General features: G+C 44.1%; 2 protein-coding genes across 11 annotated transcripts in view; one reads left to right on the forward strand and one right to left on the reverse strand.

Annotated features, from left to right (window-relative positions):
• SEC23B (SEC23 homolog B, COPII coat complex component) overlaps window positions 1-4,391 on the reverse strand; it is a 35,203-nt gene extending 30,812 nt beyond the window's left edge. For 2 of the 5 annotated variants that reach the window (XM_072943748.1, XM_072943744.1), the window contains exons 1-3: window positions 4,238-4,367; window positions 2,140-2,375; window positions 735-792 (exon numbers count right to left, since the gene is read on the reverse strand). In XM_072943748.1, coding sequence (XP_072799849.1) covers window positions 735-792; window positions 2,140-2,360 — 279 coding nt within the window. In that variant the 5' untranslated portion in view covers window positions 2,361-2,375; window positions 4,238-4,367. Of the gene's footprint in view, window positions 1-734; window positions 793-2,139; window positions 2,376-4,237 lie in introns of all 5 variants that reach the window. The other 3 variants (XM_072943746.1, XM_072943747.1, XM_072943745.1) reach the window with 3 other exon arrangements.
• A 273-nt stretch (window positions 4,392-4,664) lies between these two features.
• Window positions 4,665-19,336, forward strand: RBBP9 (RB binding protein 9, serine hydrolase). 6 transcript variants are annotated; one of them, XM_072943751.1, is made up of 7 exons: window positions 4,821-4,920; window positions 5,713-5,894; window positions 7,622-7,772; window positions 11,930-11,994; window positions 14,196-14,301; window positions 17,113-17,198; window positions 17,577-19,336. In XM_072943751.1, the coding sequence occupies exons 3-7, from the start codon at window positions 7,708-7,710 to the stop codon at window positions 17,801-17,803; spliced, it is 549 nt and encodes a 182-aa protein (XP_072799852.1). In that variant the 5' UTR covers window positions 4,821-4,920; window positions 5,713-5,894; window positions 7,622-7,707; the 3' UTR covers window positions 17,804-19,336. The 6 variants fall into 6 exon arrangements, with proteins under 6 accessions (XP_072799850.1, XP_072799853.1, XP_072799851.1 ...); XM_072943752.1 differs by lacking the exons at window positions 4,821-4,920; window positions 5,713-5,894 and adding an exon at window positions 4,673-4,795; XM_072943750.1 differs by lacking the exon at window positions 5,713-5,894 and having other exon boundaries at window positions 4,818-4,920.
• Window positions 19,337-20,102: the final 766 nt, after the last annotated feature.

Raw genomic sequence — 20,102 nt, forward strand, 5'->3', positions numbered from 1 at the left:
GAGAAGGAGACTGTTAATTATAATTATGACCAAATGTATGAATAAATAAGTGCATGTTACATCTTAAGATCTGCTAGAGCACTGTACATTATGTTGGGCATAATTATTTTCTAACAGTTTATTAAGGTATAATTTATATACCATTTCAAATGTACAATTCAATGATTCTTAGTAAATGCACAGAATTGTCCAATCACCATCATAACCCCCTTTTAGAACATTTCTTCACAGGCACAGTTCATTTCAAAGAGAAAATCTCTCTGATCATTCATGAGCTCCTAGCCTAGTGGTTTTCAAACTTTTAAATCAAAACAATATCAACACTGACACTTAACCCTAAAAGTCAGAAAGATAGGAAAATAAAAATTCAGTAATATACTCTATGCAACTAGAATAAACTGAAGTCAAATGAAATAATAAACATCTTACCTGTTTTCTAGGGTACCATACTCACTATCTATAGAGAATCTGTTAAAAAATAAAAGGGTTATCCCCATTTTCCCCTCCACAGCAAAGGGCAAAGACTCAGATAATGAAACTGAATGGCCATTCAAAAGAAAAATCATGTATGTACAACATTCAATATTATGCTTGACAAAATCCATCGCCTTGACTACAGCAGAAACTGCTGACTGCCAGGGCAGACACAAATTCAGTCTCACTTAATTTTCTTCAGAGTAGCACAACTAAAACAGAACAGACAGTATTTCTTCCAATAATTATAATTCACATACCTGATTTCTTTGGAAACAGAAATTACAGGCCCAAAGTCTTGCTCGATAGTCAACCTGACTGTGAAAAAGATGAGTGTTACAACCAGGCACCATTTTCATTTTTAAGGCAGAAAGCACTCAAATATAAACTTCAGGTTCAGTAAATCACATGGAAGGGGGTTCTGCATACGTCCATCAATGAATGAAGGTATGTGAATCATTCACTGCAGCCAGGTTCTGGCAATAAGTACACCCACAGTCTCCTTCACACAGCAACAATGAAGAATTTGTACATCCTTTCTCTCTTTTCCAATTTCCTAGATGATATTTTAAAATTCATGGTTTATATAAATTACAAGTTATTTCCTTTTGCCCTGTTACCTAAACACAATCTTAAGGATTTTTCTAACATATTTATTGTTCGGATATGTGAAACTATTAACTTTTAATACTAAAAGTACACTTTACACACACAGGAAAGACTTCTCAGCACGTAACCACACTTAGTTCACTTGAAGAAGTCGGGCAGGCATGCTGCTGGGTTGATACACTTCCTAGAATTGGTTCAAGATAATGCTTTGGTTGCTCCCCAACTTTCTACATTTAGAATCAATCAGGGGCTGTTATTTTAAGAGAGCAGTAGCATCTTATATACGAACATCAAATAAGAGCAAGGAGAATGAAAATTAGAAAGGTCCCTCATATAAAAATGTTATCTTTTCAAGACTAGTTATGGCACTCTTCACTTGTTTAAAAGTTCTTTCAAGTAGTGCCACATATAAGAGAAGTACCATAGGTCACCATCTCATCTTGGGTGCAGAAAGTTACACTTATTGGTAAAAATCAATAAGAGTTAAAATTTCTTCTGCTTATTACTTCTTCCTGCCAGGCAGCATCACCCACCAGGCACGTACACCAAAACTGTCTAAAGTTTTTGGATTTTCTCGGAAAATGCTTCAAAAGGCACCAAGAACATCAACAGCGAAGCCAAAAGCAAACTGCAAATCAGAAAAAAAAAAAAAAAAAAAAGGAAAGAAAGAAAAGAAAATTACGAATCTTTCCCTCTACCTCCACCTCATTCCCGTAAGTTCTAATTTTTATGTGGAGTATCAGGCCAGGGAGATGTCCACAGGCATTCATCACCTAGGAATTTCATGATTTACTACTCATCTCAAATATGACAACTTAAAAAAATTTTTTTTATTAATTATTGTATTATTTAATTATTTTCATTTTAGCAGGGCTGGGGGAGGCAGGGTAATTAGGTTTATTTATTTGCATGCTAACCAGGTGCTGTGCCACTTGAGCTATACCGTCCCCCCTCAAATTTGACAACTTGCCCAAACTGAATCATTTTTATGAGAATCACATGACAGTCGTACACCTTATATTCATCATTTTCAGTAGTTTTTAAAAGAATTCCTACCAAAGTGGGTTGAGAATGGCTTTGCATGTTGGCCTGCTGCAGAGCACAGGTTCATACTGCACGGGAGGCAGGTCTGGACGTTCTTTCAAAGGAGTGAGGAGACAAGCCAGGGGAACAACCATCCTTGTGGCCTCGAGACGGCTGGACGGCCACACATTCCAACTAAAACGCACGCCATCGCGTTCTTCGTTCTGCTGAATGAACTCCAGATAGGTTGCCATTGTCTGAAAAAAAATCTAAAGATAAAGCTTGAATTGTACGTGAAATTCTCCATTGAACTTGAGAAAAGGAGATAACCACCTACGCGACGTCTCCTAGACGCTCAGTCTAGAAGGACCTGTCACTGTAGGATGACAGCATCTCACTTCTCTCTGACCCCAAGAGCCAATCAACATCACAGCCACCTTTTCCGTTCCTTTCTCAACCCACCTTCCTAGCACTTAATAGAAGTAAAAGGAGCATGAGGTTCACCATCATCTGATCATCTCTAAGCTGCATGTAGTTAAATAACAGTAATTTAAACCTCCTCACAGATCATCTCAGCCAAGCCAATTTCAGCCCCTCACTCAAGAATAACTGTCAAACCCTGCTTCAGCATGCAGCTACCCTCCTCTCTGATCCCCTTTCTTCCTTGCTCTGTCTGAGTAAACACTGTATTAAAATTGACATTTCAAGTGATCTTGGTTTTGTGCCCTGTCCCTCCTTCCATTGCTAACTGATGTGCAAATCCAATTCACAGTGACAACAGCCACTGTTCTAAGCCAAAGTAGTCCTACTTGGAATCATCAAAATTATGACGGGAAGCCCGCTGTTCTGCTAAGTGACTTCCTCACCAGCACCTCTCTCCTCACCACAGCTGCTTAGGCTCGTGCCTTGAAAGATTCTGGCTAATAAAATAGCCACTGAGACTAAGTAAGTTTTTCAAACCCAGATAATGCCAATTCCACTGAGTGTTTTATACATTCTGTTTACGTTCTAAAACCTATGCTAAGACACACTTCAGCTACTGCGGTTCAAGGGAACAAAACTCCCAAGAACAATGGAAAAAAAGCAAATTAAGGGATCTAAGTGGACTCAAGTGCTCACTTTTGCAATGTTGAATAACGACCTCCCCAAGTTATTTTGAAACACGCCACCATAGTGCAAAGAACTTGGACTAAGGAATAATAAATGACTATAAATGCAAAAGATTCAATTACTCTACTATACACAATGCGGGCCACAGAAATTCCAAATGTTTGCTCCAATGGAAACTCTAAGGCAACTGTTTGTAACTTCTGGCAAAAGCGGGAAACTGAAGCACTGCGTACACAGGAAACACTTCTGCAGCTTCCTCGGTAATTCAGGTGTGAGTGAAAGCAACTTCTAACATCCCAATTTCAGCAAGCACCTCAGCAGACTTCATTAAATGACTGTTCCCATTCTCAAAACAGTTCATTATTAAAAGGCACTACCTCCATCCCTCGTCCCCTGCTCTGTTTCCCACTGCCTCTCCTCCTCTTCCAGAGAATGGATTCTTAACTCTGGACACATATTCACAGGGTCAATAAATTTTCTGTATCTATGCAAATTGTGTGCATGACTAACATCATATTTTCAAAGAGGAAGGGCTTCAGAAGAGGTTAATGGCTGAATGGATGAATTAATTAATGAATAAATGAAATTGTAAAGATCTTTTATAAGTATCTAACAACAACAACAACAACAAAATCTGTGTCCTTCATCCCACCGAGGCATAACTTTTCAGGACACGCTAAATTTAAGCAAGGTTTAATTCCTAAAGGGAGTCTGAAAACCTGGATTCTAGTTCCAGCTGTCACGAAAAGTAAGTCACTTAAGCTGAATCTCGAGCTCCTCAACTGTAGAATGTACTTTGGATCCTTCCGGCCCCCCGCGATGCCGAGGGATCCCGCGCCAGAAGCAGCCAGCAGCCCCAGCTGGCTGCGACCCGGTCACTTTCGGCAGACCCCTGAGTCATGGATCCCCTCAGTTCCCCGGCCCTCCGGGAAAAAGTCTCGCCCCAGGAGCAACCCACTCGCCCCCTGGAGAGACTCTAGTACAGGCCATTGGCCTCCCATCACCTGTGCTCCCCACTCACCTGGCCGGAGCCGCTCACCTGGCCCCACTGCTGTTAAGAACCCGGCTCCGGCTCCTAACGCTAAGTCCAGCTCAGCTCTCAGCCGATTGGTCAGCTCCCCCGTGCGTCACGCCACGGCGCCGTCCCTGGCCAATCAAAGAGTACCACCCCGGTGGGCGAGCGGAAGTAAGACACTCAGAAAAGCTGCGTCGCCATTTTGGAAGAGGGCAAGAGTGGTGCTTCGCTCTTCAAAAATCACAGTTCCTCAGAAAACAAGTCTCTCCACGTTCACCGCTAAACGCTTCTCCTTCAAGAAACACATGGGCCTTCCGGACTGCTTCCTAGGCGCAGCCAGCCCGCCTCAGGAGTTCGCTCTACTTCAGTAACACGTCCGCTCGCCTCAGTGGGGAGTCCCCCTCATCGCCTTAGTTACCGGGAAGCGGGAACGATGACGTGTGACCCCGGAAGAAGGCGCGGCTCCTCGCGAAGGAAACCGAAGCCGGCCGGAAGGAGGCGTCAGAGCACGGAAAGGGGCGGGGCGCAGGGTGCTTGGGGACGCATGCGCGCAACGTTCGACAGGTATAGTTACGCGTCTTCCCGACGCAGGGTTTCTCTTTCCGGCCGGCCCCAGTGCCTTTGGGCTGTGTGCAGATCCTGGCGGTAGCGCACAGTTCCTCCCTGTCCTTGTCATCCTTCGTGAGAAGGTGAATAATGGGGAACTGTCGTGTTCAAGCGTTTTAAGGCTAACAAAACTGCTAACTACACAGAGCACTACTTTCTTCGGCCACTGCACCTTATTTACACCTTATTATAAGTGGCAAAACTGGGCACTTCTATCAACCTGACGTAGAGATGTAGCCTCTCTACAGCATATAAAAATAAACAATATTATAGAAACGTAAACGTATGCTTAGAACATACCTAGGTATCCAGGAATTACCATTAGTTATCTCTGTATTAGTACCAACTTTAAGATGACTAACAAAGAAACTAGTTTTAAGTCGATGTGCCGTGAAACTTAATTGCTGTTAATATTTTAAAATTGTTGAATAATGATTTAGTTTTGTTGAACAAGTTTACAGTTTTTCATATTCCTAAAACAGTACGTTAGAGTAATGTTAGGTTTTTTTGGTAATTAAACTCGTATAAGTTTAGGAAGTTCAAATCAATTCTCTCAGTAAGGAAACACACTCAAAATAAAGTTCATGTTCGTATTATACTTGACAGTGAGAAAAGACATAGCTGGGTGTTTGGTGTTTTTCTTATACCAAATGTTAAGCGAATATCAGTTGCTAAAGATTTGCTTTGGCTATTTGAACGTGGATTTCTTTTGTAGTAGAAATGTCTGTAATAAGGATTTTTTTTAAATCTAGCGCATGTAAAATATTAGAAGTTTAATTTCTTTACTTTCTATAAATTTTAGGAATAGTTGATTTATGTTACTGTATCGTTATCTTGATAAGTTTTGGGGAGAAATAAATTTTTCTCTATCCTAGGTTCTTCTGGCTGGCCTAAGAATTAAATTGACATGAGACAGTTTAACAGAAGAAAAATCAAATAAAAATTTAATAACATATGTACATGGGAGAGACCGAGGGAAACCGAGTTACTTGCCAGAATGTTTAAGGCCCTCACCTTAACTACCATCCTCAGCTAAAGACAAAAGAAGATACTGAGGGTAGGGAGTCAGTTATGGGAAATCACCAGGAAGAGTACAGTAAAAAAAAAAGTGTAAAATTGTTAGGCAGACTTAAGTCATTGTCTTCTCCACTGATAACTTTCTAGAGATTTGATCATCCCCCTCTTCCAAGTATAGGAGGGAGACACCCTACATAGGGAAATTTCCCTTACAAATATAAATGTTTCTTACAAAAGAGTAATTCCTACTTGGCTCAGAGTTTTTTCCATGCATGCAGTTTCTTAGAAAATAACCAGCTTAAAAAATTAATATGCCAAGAGACATATTTGGGGGTGGAAAATTCTTCCCTACATAAGTCATTTAGAACAGAGTTCCTTTAAGAGTTGTAATGATCTCATTTATTAGAATTCTCCAAAGTTAGTAAACCATTTCGCACTCTCACAGCAAGAGGTGAAGGCCTCTTTAGAAACATCTGCACTACCATCAGCCTTCTGTAAGTTAGTTTCTATCTCTACAGAGTTGAGAAGTAAATCAGTCAAAGACAAAGGCAGACACCCCTTATGATCAGATGACACCAAGGGGTTCTTTAAGAAATGCCCAACATTCCATGGAAAGTTCACTTTGTAATTTCTCTTGATTATTTCAAAACCTTTTGCAATCTTTCTGACATATCATCCATCATCTATAATCTAAATTCTGTATTTCTGGCTCAGACATCTCTAACCAACATGACAGTCATATATTCACCGACCTGCCGAATGTCTCTGGGTATTCTTGGGCACCTCTGTCTCAAATATTCTAAGTGGAAGTCACATTTCTCCTTGCCCCTGAACTAACCTCTGCCACTTATACTTTCTGTTTCACTTGGAGATACCGTTCTCCTCCCAGTTTCTCAGCCTAGAAGCCATCCTTGGTTCCTCCTTATCTCTGATGGGGTTCAGAACACGCTACCCCAACATATGGCACCTTGGCATATTGAATATTGTAAACGAAGGGGTCTGAGAAATGGTAGATGCAAGGAAGGATTCTCTGACCTCCCCATCTCCCCTGAAGCATGTTGTAAGACCTTCATGTGAGAGATGCCCTTTCTTTACCATGAGAAAAGGAGCAGCCTTACCTCTGAAGATGCAGGGACACTCAGGGGAATTGGAGTCATTCCTTGCTAAGTTTCTCCCAGTTTAATGCCCTAAGCTCATATCCATTTGTCCTATCACATTTCTCCACGACTTTCCCCTCTTCACCAAACCTAGAATAAAAACAATCAGGTTTAACTGCTCTTTGGGTCTTCATTTCCTTAATGAAGGTTCCCCTGTCGAGTTATGTTAGAGAGATGTGTGTACTTTTCTCTTAACCTGTCCTTCGAGCCCCAGCCAGCGGCCAGGAAGGGTAGAAGGGAAAGCTGCTTTCCTCCCTTGCATCTCTAAGCCCCCAGTCCTGAAACTGACAATGGATCTTGGTTCTGCTGACTTGTGATTCTAAATATTTCTCAGTTCCATCTGCCTACTTGGTTCAGAGCCTCATCCTCTCTCACTATATTTCTGCATCAGCCTCCTGAATGATCTCTTTGTCTGAATATTGCCAAATCCAAATCTCACGTTGGTTTCCAGATAGATTTTTTTCCTCTGATTCTCATACTCCCTTGTTTAAAATGCTACATAGTTTCCCCATCACTCACAGGATAAGGTAGAGGCCCCTTGCTGTGGTGCCAAGGGCCTCGGTGAGGTACATACCTTGATCCTGCGGCACTGAGATACTGTCTTTCCCAGCCCACAGGTTCTGGGTCTTGCCTCTGTGCCCACTTTCACGGCCTTCTCTCTACTAAGGGAACCTCTTCACCTCGCTTCTCTTCCAGATGAGCTCTCACACGTCCTTCAAGACCCCAGACAACTTTTGCTTTTATTTCCCTTTCTCCTCAAGGTGGGTAAAATGTATGTATGTGTAAAAGAAATAGAAAAGTAAACACAGAAGAGGGGAGAAGGCCAGGACAATGAATTTGAAGACTTAGTTAGATACACACAGCCTACAAAAGAGAGCCTGACCTGAAAAGCAAAGTCTAGGAAGAGGACGGTAATTCAGAAGAAGGGCCTCAGAGGAGGGTGGCCGAATCCCACAGGAAAACCAAAACTGTCGTGGCAAGTGCTGTTGAGAACCAGTCTTTCAGTTTTACAAACGATGTAGCAGACCTCAGTGTGCGTTTTCAAATGAAAAAAATTTTTTTCATTAAAATGTTGATATTTTAGTTTTGAAACCAAGCTATTCCTTCTCAAGTTTAGGGAATGCTTGCCCAAGAGATAAAAAGTGGAAAAGAAAGCAGAGTGGATTCACGTGTAATTGTATCATCTCTGAGATCACCATTGACATAAACAGCCCGAGAAAGGTGAGAGCCCGGAGGAGAGCTGACCACCGCGTGAGTGAGGGTGAAAGCGAGGGCAGCCAGCAGCTAGATCCCTTCGACTGTAACGCGCTTACTAAATCACGGCCTGCAACCTGCCTTCACTGACTGAGCTTGTTTTAAATTATTCTTGAAAACTGCATACCCTCCAAGCTTCACGTAGCTTAGGCAACACGTCACAAGACTCCTCAACCACCTCCTATAGATAACACCTCTGGATATGGGTCGCTATAGTAACCACTACTTAAACTACTTTTCAGGGACTAGTCTTGCTCAGTTGCCCAGTTGAGACCACTGACCATTCAGCTGTGCTGTGCAAGTGCTAACAGGTGACCTTTTGATGTCAAACAACCCAAAACTCCACCCTTGGATTAGGCCAATACTGCCATTTTCTGAACAGTGGCCCCATGAGGAAGCCTGTAACTCACACACCTGCACAGAACACCGACGACTTCACCTTTTTCTTGCCTCCAGTCCTCTTGCCCCACACCTCAGACCACTCAGCCTCTTTATCTCATACATACCCCAAGCCCTTCACCTTCGGGGAGGCACATCTGAAGCTTGTTCTCCTGTCTTGAGCATGGCTGCCTGGAGAATAAACCCTTCCTCTGCTGCAAATCCTGGCATCTGAGCATTTTGTTTGCAGCATGTTGGGCCAAAGAAACTGGTTTGGTTACAAGAAGAAAGACAAATCTTAAAATGAATCTTAAGGAAAAATAAACATCTTAAGGAAGGGTAGATCTTTTTTCAGCCCACAGTTTCTGTTAAGGAAGTAGTATTGTTTCCTCAACTAAAACCCACCAAGCAAACAGCCACTTGGCTACAGGAATACCTCTGCATGTTTTAATTTATTTTAAAAATGTAAACAGCTTTGTTGAGAGGCTGTTAGTGGGTACAGGGACCTCTAAGTTAGGAAGCCCATCAAAGTGTGGGTCCTGTGAAAGAATCCAAGCAGTAGAGGCAGAGGGGCAGAGGGAGCAGCCGCTTAACTGCTCAGAAGAGGGAAAGGAAAGAAAGTGCTTGAGCCGGGAAAGGTCAGCCAAGAGGGCCGGCAGAGGCAGGTCCGGCTGCTGCCCAGGCCAGGCCGACTGTTATGGGAGGCCTCCGCCATCCTGTACTCTTCCTGGGCGTGCTGGAGCCAGTCGCCTTTCTTCTCCACCGTTGTATGCGGGCTTTTCCAGTTGTTGTCATGGCACTCGTCCCCTGTCACAGTACTGGTGGGTCTGTCACTTAGCATGCTAATGCATCACAACGAACATACACGAGGCTCAAGGTCCACTGGAAGGCAAACCCTCCGCCATCCTCGGCTTCACTGGTTCTACCCAGTTCTTGCTGCTTCTCTTTGCCTCTTGAGGTTTAAATAAAAGTAATTGGTTTCTACTCGAGGGAGAAGCAAGGATATGATCCTGGGGGCCACAGTCTTGGTAACCAGGACCCTGCCCCAAGGCTATACTATTGTCTCTTTCTGATTTTTTTTGGGGGGGGGGCAGGGGTAATTAGGTTATTTATTTATTAGTGGAGGTGCTGGGGATTGAAACCAGGATCTCCTGCTCGTGCAGTCTACCACTGAGCTATACCCTCCCCTGCACTATTGTTTCCTGATTGTCCCTCCCTTATTAATTGCTCAACATGAATGAATCTTAAGACATGTCTATATTAATTAAACCAGTAAGCTTAAGCTAGCTTCAAATACCAGGTATAGATTCAGTGCTGAATATTTTTTAGATCACATGAACCTGATTTTAATTCTAATCAGTTTCTTTTATATTTCTGAGTATTTATATAAGCATTTAATTTTCCTTAAGCCAATTAAAAAGAACTTTGGCAGTGCCACGTATCTACAACACACATAATGATACATACAAACACATATAGACTTATCAGTTATAAGATACTGGATTCAAATTGGATTTCTGGCAGGTGGAACAAATCAAACTTGCCTGTCTAGATAGCCAAACATTTTTGCTAACTTCTTTCTTTTTATCTCCTGTGGCATGTTTCTCCTTTTTGACAAATTAGCCTATTTTGCTGGGTTACAGTTTTGTGAACTTCTTCCTGGAGTACGACTCAGAAGCCAAACGTGATTATAAATTTTAATTGCCAGAGTAAAGTAAAGACAGTAAAATCAATAGCTTCAGCTTTAACAATGAGCCTGGGGCTGGTAGCAGTGACCAGTCGGTCAGGTTTGCCGACTGTCCTAAGAGCAAGCAGCAAGCATAAAGCCAAGAGTTAGTTAGCCTAAGTGCGGCCATTGTATTATTCCTCCTTCAATATGACCCTTATAAGATCAAGAAGGAATGATATCTCTTAAGAAGTTGTCTTGTTGGTGCTAGGAGAGGGTTGCTCTTTATGGCTGAACAAGGATTCCTCCCAGTGGGGAGGTTTTGTTGATACATGATGCAGATACACTGCACAGTGAGGGGAGAGAGGAGGCCAAAGTGAGACAGGAGGGAAGGGGGCAGGGCACAGCCATTCAAGGAATGACAGCCATTAACACCAAAATAGCAGAAGGTTCAACTCCCAGTTGGCCTTGAGGATTAAGATGGTGGGAGATTTGACTTCTACAAGACCTTGAGCTTCATTATATGCTCATTGTAACGTATTAGCATGGTGATTAACATGCCCACAGGTGACATGATAGTCCCAAGGCTAACCACAGATGGTCTAAGAGTGGACGGTAGCCAAATTCCTGGGAATCCCAGCTCCTTCCCCAGGGTAGCTGGAATAGTACTCCTACTTATAAGCATGTGAAGCTACCAAGCCCATAAAAACTGGCAACACCGTGCCTCCTGGCCTCCCTTTTTGCTTCCTCCTCTTTGGAGATGGGCCCGCTCTCTGTCTATGGAATGTGTACCTACTTTTACTTTTACCTGAGCACCCAACCCCCACACCTCTTGGCCTTTCTTGTGCCTTCTGAAACAGCCTACACTCTATGCGTTATGTATCTAAATAAATCTACCTTTACTCAACTGTGGCTTGCTCTTGAATGCTTTCCTGTGCGAAGCCAAGGACCCGCGTGTCCCAGGGACTCAACCAAGACCTGGGACATGGCCCTCCTCACCCCCCATATCCATTTTTCCTGCATCAAAAAGGCAATGAAGAATTTTTTATATTTAAATTTTTCTTGTCTTGCCATAAAATATGAATTTTATTTCACAGAAGTGGTATTTGTCTTTCACGGACTTCGATGATCATCTCGAGGTCCATCCGTGTTGCTGCAAATGGCATTATTTCATTTTTTAAAAAAAATGAGTAGTATACTAAGAACTGTTTTGAAATCAAAAGGAAAAATCATAAGGATTCCAGGAGTCCTCAACTAATGAAACGGTTTGTGTTCTGCTTCTTTGAGAGCAAAACACACTTTTCTATAGACGTATCAGTAACTCCAGTAAAGAGATAACACATTCTGGACAAGTCGCTGCCCATCCTAAGTCTGGGAGGAAAAGAGAGCGCTGGGAAGAGGCAGGTAGAAGCTGATTCACACGTGATAGCATCTCCCCTGGCTTGTTTTCTGCGGTCCCGTGCGGTACGGAGTCCCGCGGGGGACGCATGCGCGGTGGGCGCCCCGGAACTACAATTCCCGGAATGCCGCGGGGCACCCCCACCTGGCGGGGATAGGGCTCCGGGTGCCTTGGGTCAGATAGGCTCATGGCTTCTCCTAGCAAGGCTGTCATTGTTCCAGGCAACGGCGGCGGGGATGTGGCCACGCAAGGCTGGTACGGCTGGGTGAAGAAGGGGCTGGAGCAGGTAAGAGGCGCGCCTCGCGCGCTGGGAGGTCGGCCTGGCGCTGGGGCGGGGCGGGGGCCCGGGGACTGAAGTTTGAACGCGCGACCCCTCCCCGCACCCTCCGCTTGCACGGAGCCCTGTGTGTTTTCCTTCCTCCCCTGGTGCCCTGGCTTTAACTACGACTAGTGGTCAGAATTGGGTTGGTGAAACTGCCTGGTGGATTTGTATGAGGGCTCCGAGTACAAGGCGCCTCCTCTTAGAGCTAGAGGCGAGCCCCCTCCCCATATGTCCTGCGGAGTCAGATTTGGGACTTCTAGGTAATTCAACATGTTTCTTCTGCTCCCTGCTTCAGATTTTTAAAATTTCAGTATGTAATATTAGTATATACAAATAACATAAGTAACATTTATGTACATTCTGGAGCATAATGTAATGAATCCCAGAGAATCCATCACCAAACTGAAATCTAGAAAGAACATTATTACCAGTACCTTCGAAGCCACCTATGTGTCTGCCCATCCCATTTCCCTGCCATCTGAAATGTGTTTTTTCATTTGCTCCGGTTTTAAAAATTAATGTACTTTTGCAACCTGTGTGCGTATCCTTTAAACAATGTGTTGTTAAATTTGGCTTCTTTGTGAGAGTTGTAAAAATGACATCTTACTCAGGGTTGTCTTGTGCATGTTGATTTTTTTTTAATCCCGCTTCCTTAACCAGGCAATACAACTGCTTCCTGAGTTGCCAACCTTTAGAACTCTAGAGTTGATCTCTAGAATGAAATTGCAGGCTTGTGGCTAAAAGCCATGGCCAAAGCTACAAACCAAATCTCAGGGCTGGAGCTGTCCGAGTGGATGGGGTTTCCAACTTTCTGTAGCACGTTTCTGTAGTTCATTACCTACTCCCTGGAGCACAGTCTGATTGGCTCCAGGTCAGTTTGTCTAAACCCTCTTCACTCATGCCCTCCCTAAACGTATATGCCACTGGCGATAAGAGTATATGTGCAAGTGTACGTACACACACACACACACACACACACATCCATCTGCAGAGCTGGCTAGATAGAGAACTCCAGACAGATGGAGGCTGTGAGGAGGGATTGTATATTCATGTGTAATCCTGTTGCCCCTTGACCCACTTCATTTCATTATATAAGCAAATACTTACTGGATTGATAAAGATCATATCAGATGTCTCACTTCTTATTAGCAAAATATTAGTTGTAATTAAGCTCTTTATTATAGCTTTTTTTCCCCCTCATGTCATAGATACCTGGTTTCCAGTGTTTGGCTAAAAACATGCCTGACCCAAGTAAGTTTTTTAAACGTGTTTTTGAAAAGCCTCCTCTTGTCGGGTTTTGATTTTGCCGTTTTACAGGTAGAGAACAGGGATAGCCCAGTAGAGAAGCCAGAAGGAACACGTACCTCAGTGAAGGATGGCACGGATTTGGGGGAGGAGGGTGCAAACCAAAACACATTACAGAAGGTTCTAGTAAGGATCAAGAAGAGGACCTGGGCTTGGTAAAACTTAATTTTCAACTCTGTAAGCAACTTGATTTTCCGTTCTATAAGTCAGATATTTTCAGGCAAAATTGATGGGTAGGGGGAGGGTGCAGCTCAGTGGCAGAGCACATGCTTAGCATGTACCAGGTCCTGGGTTCAGTCTCTAGTACCGCCATTAAAATATAAATATGTGAACAAACAAACAAACAAACAAATAACACCTAATTACCCCCCCCCAAATTTATGGGTTTTTCATTTGAAGCAGGATAGGATAAAACTTTGCCTTATCTCTATGAGATCCTCATTTTAAAATGTAACACTGCTCCTTTTGTTCTAAGTATGTCTGTGACTTGTCTCAGGAATTTACTTTTCTGGGAAGAAAGAATATATATGGCCGTGAACTTGAGTGATAGTATTGTTAAGAGTTTTTTTAAAAAACTTTTTTTTAAGTTGGAAAGTTTACATTAAAGCTTCAGATAAATGCTTTATTATTTCCTTGGTTTATTCTTATAAGAGCATAGTTTAAAAAAAAATAAAAAAACTATATACCAGAACTACAGATTTGAGTCTTTTGAACAGCAACACACAGCTTCGGCTCTGTTAAAGCAGCCCCGTGTCCCCCTGTGGTCCTGCGCCGGCTGAGTGTCCTGTTAGGAAGGCGGGGCAGCCTTAGACTAAGACCGTCCCTATCAAGTGACAGACTTTCTTTCCCCTGAACCTCAGTCACAGCTCGGGAGAGCATCTGGCTGCCCTTCATGGAGGCGGAGCTGCACTGTGACGAAAACACCATCATCATAGGCCACAGTTCCGGGGCCGTCGCAGCCATGAGGTGTGGTCCCTGTTGAATTGTCATCTGCTCTGTGGGCTCCGGCCGAGCTCGCCTGGGAAATTTGGGCACATCTTAAGTTTCCACTGCAGAGGAAACAGTGCTGACCTCACAAGTGGTAACGTAATCTGTCCTAATTCCTTCCAGGTTCAGTTAATGGATTAAAAAATACTTTTGCTCAGACTGGGTTACAGTGATCCTTCTGAAACAGAAGAGCCTCCCATCCCCAGCGGCTTCCCGTCACCCTCAGAAGAAGTTCTCAGCCTTCAGGGCCCCCTACTTACCCTGATGTCATCTCTACTGTCCCCCCTCCGCCGCCCCCAGCCTGGCCTACACAGCGCAGCACAGGTCCTCGGACGTGCCGCGCGTGCACCAACCTTAGGCCTGTGCTTGCCCTGTTCTCCCTGGGGCTCTCTGTCCCTAGATACCTGCACAGCTCTCTCCTTTTTGTCTCTCCTCAAATGTCCTCTTTCAGTGAGGCCTTCTGCAATCACTCAGTGTGAACCAGCAGCCTCACCCCGTTGAGTCTCATCCCCTGTATAGCTTATAATGCCCTTTATTATCCATAACACTTCTCCCAATCTGCTATCCTGTTGATTTCTCATCTGTCTCCTGCCAATAGGATGCAAGCCCCTTGAAGATGGGACTTTGTTCACTCTGACCCTGAAACCCTGGTGCCTACAAGAGTGTCTGGCACATGGTGGGTGCTTGATAAGTATCTGTTAGAGGGTGGACGCTGTTACCCCACCCCCAGCCCTCAGTCTCAGAATTCACAGCACATCCCTGGTGCTCTCCACTGGAACATCACCTCTCTCCCTTTAGGCTTATGAGGCCTAGAGGGTAAGGACTTAGCTGGCTGAATAAGCCTCTTAGGGTTGGGTTTCTTCCATATTTGCTAGGCTGGATGACAAAGGATTATAGTTTTTGTCTAGCCTGTTGTCCCAAGCAGTCCCTCAGGATGTCACGTGAACTGCTTGTCAGAGAAATCTTGCCAAATTCCATAACCTTTCAGCCACACCAGTCAAAGCGATGAGCATGATGCTTTCCAATGTGCACCTACAGAATTAGGGTACAGTCACAGTGTTTATAAGCTGCCAAGGGTTATCTGGAAAATGAAGAAATCCTTTTATGTGGAAATCTGTACCAACTCAAGGCCAGATGAATTTTTCTCAAGCCACTGACTATTTACGATGTGCCTTCTTTTAAAGACCCATGGAATGCGGGGAGGGGATAGCTCAGTGGTAGAGTGCTTGCCTGGATATATGGGGTCCTGGGTTCAATCCCCGGTACCTCCATTAAAATAAAATAAATAAACCTAATTACCTGCCCCTCAAAAAACAAACAAGACCCCTGAAACTTATTGCAGGATTGCATCTTCTAAAAATTAACTTCTGAAGTTAAGGTAGGCAAGGAGAAACCAGATGCCAAAACCATGGGGTGTACTATCACAGGGCAACAGGATATTGACACAACCACAGAGGACCACCCCACAGATTACTTATTTATCACAAAGGGGAAATCATGCCTTTGCAGTGGAGAGATCTGAGGGGTATCACTTTAAGAAATCAGACAATCTCACCAGTGATGTGACAGCCTAGCTCCCTGGGCCCTGATGTGAGGGAGTGGGAAGGACCCAGCATTGCCTGTGTAATGGTCCTGCCCAAAATGTTTAACTGCAGCCTGAGCCTGAAGAAACAGACAAATTCAGTTTAGGGGGTAACGTGCAAGATAACTGGTCTTAAACTCTTCAAAAAGTCATTGTCATTTAAACACAAAATTTAAAAGTGACGGAAGAGTCCTGAAACCAAATGCATGATCTTTGACTGGATCTAGGGTTGAAAAGCAGTTTTAAAGAACATTTTTGGTACAGGTGGCAAAAAACAAATACAGGTAATCTCACTGTCTCAGTGTTTCATGAACCAGATGTGGTTTTATAGGAGAATGGCCGTGTTCTTGGCATACGTGCTCAAGTATTTAGGGGTGAAATGTAGCAAAAATGAATGAATCTAGGCGCCTGTTGTTCTTTTTGGTACATTTGAAATTTTTCAAAACAAAAGGTTGGGGGAAAAAGTTTAGGTCCAGGAACAAAACATCAACCGTAAATCTTGCCTGGCACGAAGGCCTCCTGAAAGTGTTAGCGTTCTCTGTCCTTCCGTAGCCTGTCTGCCGAGTGAGGGAGCTGTCTACACGTGGTTAGCTGAGTGTCTACTTGCCAGGCACTGTACTTAGCATCAGGGTCACCAAAATCAAGAAGGCTGAGACCTGCCCTTAAGGGATGCCCTTGGGGGAGACAGATACAATAGGACACAAACAAGTAACACAGTGCAACCCGGAGTGTGCGGAAAAGAGGCACAACTCTGGGATGGTACAGTCACAGACCACTCGCATCCGTCACCTGGATTGGGGGAGGGGTCCGGCCTTACAGTGCAGGTTCCTGAGCCTCGCTCCCTCCCAGTCATCTGGATCAGATGCTCTGGGGCAGAGCCTGGGAATCTGCACGGTAACCAACCAAGTAGTGTCAGTGCACACTCAAGGTAGATTAATGCACGCGTGGAAGAATGACTACACTTTGTGTGTTCATTCAGAAAGGATCACATTAGAGGTTTGAAAAACGAGAAGAAACTCGGGTAGCCCAGGCGAGCTGACTGCCGGGCTTGCCGCTCTCCGGCCTCCGAGCTCTTTCGCGGTGCAGCCTCAGCAGCGCACGGCACGCGCCCCGTGAGCGTAATCGAGTGGGCTCTCGGGAGGCTTGCTGACTTCCTGGTGATCCGATTCAACACTAAACACCAGCCGCCACCGTCCCTCTCCCTCCAGGTACGCAGAAACCCACCAGGTGTACGCCATCGTGTTGGTGTCCGCGTACACGTCCGACCTGGGGGATGAGAACGAGCGTGCAAGCGGTGAGTCCGAAGGCTGAACCCCCGGGAGAGCCCCTCGAGTCACGGGGCTGCGGGTTCAGGTCACTAGACGCAGGCTCAAAAAACCTAACAGCGTCTGAGCAATGTTTGCCGCCCAGCTTTAGATATGTCAGGTGCTTGCCGGTGGTGGGCCACTTCCTAAGCCACAGTCTAGACCTGAACCCCAGAGGCCTGGCTTTACTGGAGCCACGTACTCGCCCTTCACGGGGAGCTATGGTATCAAGCCCCACGGATTCGAAAACTAGAGAAAGGCCTCCAGCTGCTCTGAGGCTCGGGTTCTTTGTGTCTCGGCTGCGTCTGCACCGGCGCGGCTGGGGTGGAAGTGGCCGGGGCGCTGACAGCTTCTGTGTTCTCTCACAGGGTACTTCAGCCGCCCCTGGCAGTGGGAGAAGATCAAAGCCAACTGCCCTCATATTGTGCAGTTTGGCTCCACCGATGACCCCTTCCTTCCTTGGAAGGAGCAACAAGAGGTGGCCGACAGGTTGGAAGCCAAACTGTACAGGTTCACCGACCGCGGCCACTTTCAGAACACGGAGTTTCACGAGCTGGTCGGCGTGGTCAGGGCCATGCTGAGCGCGCAGGCGTAGTCGGCGTGGCGCCTGCTGCCGGGCACGTGGGCGTGGGAGCGGGGCAGCGATCAGACTAGTTACAGACCGCCGTTCTCAGGTGACTGCTGGACACACAAAGCAGGTCAAATTGAGTTCCAAAGAAGCCTAAAAAACACACAAGTTACCATGTTCAAACTAAATTAAAAACAGCATTTTCATTTTCCATAGTTCTTCATCACCTTGAATTGCTATGACCTAAAGCAGTATTTTTCCCATTTGATAAGGGACATGGGACGGCTTAACCACCCTTATCTGTCCAAAGTGAGTAAGACAGAAATGAAACCCAGGTTTCCTGACTCCCAGTGCAGACTAGGTCACAGCCGACCTGGTCAGTGTAAGACCAGACTGGTGAGGATTAGGGCGACGTGGAGAGCTCCTGCCGTGCGGTCTGGATTGTTGCCATGTGGGAATTCAGCAGCGTATTGCCAATTTCCTGATTTTTCAAGGAAAAAAAATTCATATGGTGGTTTTTGTATTTAGGGTCTGTGAGTGTATGTATATATGTATAATCCATATGTACATGAATTATGTTCAGTCCATAAACATATGGGGTCTGTTAGTTGGCAACTACAGTGCAAGTACAAAGTTTGCAAACACCGCAAGGCACACAAAGTCCAAGCCATCCTTTTGTGACATCTGCTGCTTTGCTTAGACAGGAGCTTAAATGGTTCTCTGTGAAGCCGAGAAACGGACACAGTGTCAAAGGATGAAATCATGGGAACAATTTGGATTTTGCTACGAAGTCTTAAATATTTTTCAAACTCATCTTTCCATCCCTCAAATTTTGTTCTGTGAATGTTCTACCTCTGTAACTTCCAAGGCCTTTTAGAGCTTTCAGCATCATTCCATGATTTTTTCTCTAATCATACTCCCTCAGAAAAACCCTTCTTTATTTCCTAACATTTTTGGGCTGTTATGATCCCCAGTATTGTCTCTAACCATCCCCCGCGAATTCACACCTGACACTTGCTGTGACGTGAATGCCCGTAACTGTTCACACCTAACGAAGATTTAGAGTCATCACTTTAACCTGAAAAGTCTTCTGATTTCTAAATGTGCTCAAAGCCAGGAGAGCTTCTCTAAACTTCTAGCAGTAGTCCTTTTAGGGGACGGGAATTTGGGAGGCACGGTGTGGTGGACATCTTTTTCACGTTATACACCTGAGGGTTATTTGAGTTTGTTGCACTCAATGTGTATTACTTTTATCATTAAAAATAAAGATAAACAACTTATTTGACAAGTTAGTGAAACATAAAGTAGATAAATCAGTTGAATAATGTTTTTAGAGAGGTTGTTTTTTAGCATTGATTTGACCACGCCTATAATCAAAGTTTGATTTTATTTGAATTATTTGGGAATAGTAATTGTTCTGCTTATTCTCTGCCTTTTTTTTTGTTTTTGGAGTCCCTTCTTAAAAAAATCACAAACTTATACCAATAACAGTTCATAATACTTTGTTGTTTTCTTCCTCAAAAAAAATAAATACATGTAATTGAGAAATAATTAATTTCGATACTCTTCATTCCTTTAAAAATAACTTGAGTACAGAGCTGTGTGATTGTTGAGTTGTGCCGCCTAGTTTGGTAGGCAGTAACCACAGGGAGCTATAAAACATTCTGTTCTTCATTCACAGAAGCCGCGTTTCAGGTGCTCACCAGCCAGGGGTGACTAGTGGCTACCTTACTGGGCAGCAGATACACAGCATTCCCATCCTGATAGAACAGCACTGGTCACGTGTTTTATTCTTCTCTCACCCACCATCAAAGTAAAATTAACTCAGTGTGAAATTACTTTTGTTTCATGGAAGAATCCCACATGAACTGTTCATTTAAACCATCAAATCATGGCCCCTCATGATTCTGTTTGACTCTCTACAGATCATTATAAAGCAGAGAGGGGCCTTGATAGATGCCAGGGAGTATCTGTTTTCAGGAAAGCAAAGTACCTTACTCTAAATGGAAGTAAACTGTAAGGGTTAGGATTTCACTTGGAATCTGATTTTTTGGTGGTGGTGTAAGTCTAGAGCCCGCAATTTGTTCTGGTCACGATCTTCTCCTGTAGGGGAAATATCCATTTAACTGCCATCAGAGGAGTTGTATTTTTAAATTATTGTCTCTTTTCTTCTTCAGTTAATGCTGAGAATGAAAGACAAGCTAATGGAAAAAAATTTAAAGGGGCTCTTCATTCTGGTAGGCAAGGAATACTTTTGTTTTAGCCATTGATTGTAAGCTTTAAAAAATCTCTGGTTATTAACACATAATGCAAAGTCTGTATTTAA

This window comes from Vicugna pacos, chromosome 19 (genome assembly GCF_048564905.1).
Source record: "Vicugna pacos chromosome 19, VicPac4, whole genome shotgun sequence".
NCBI classification, from domain to species: domain Eukaryota; kingdom Metazoa; phylum Chordata; class Mammalia; order Artiodactyla; family Camelidae; genus Vicugna; species Vicugna pacos.

Coding starts and splice junctions, on each gene's coding strand:
- RBBP9 (XM_072943749.1), top strand. CDS start 4,665: ATGACGTGTGACCCCGGAAGAAGGCGCGGCTCCTCGCGAAGGAAACCG. Junction 4,796..11,929: donor ATGCGCGCAACGTTCGACAG/GTATAGTTACGC, acceptor TCATTGTTCCAG/GCAACGGCGGCGGGGATGTG. Junction 14,302..17,112: donor GGGGCCGTCGCAGCCATGAG/GTGTGGTCCCTG, acceptor CTCTCCCTCCAG/GTACGCAGAAACCCACCAGG.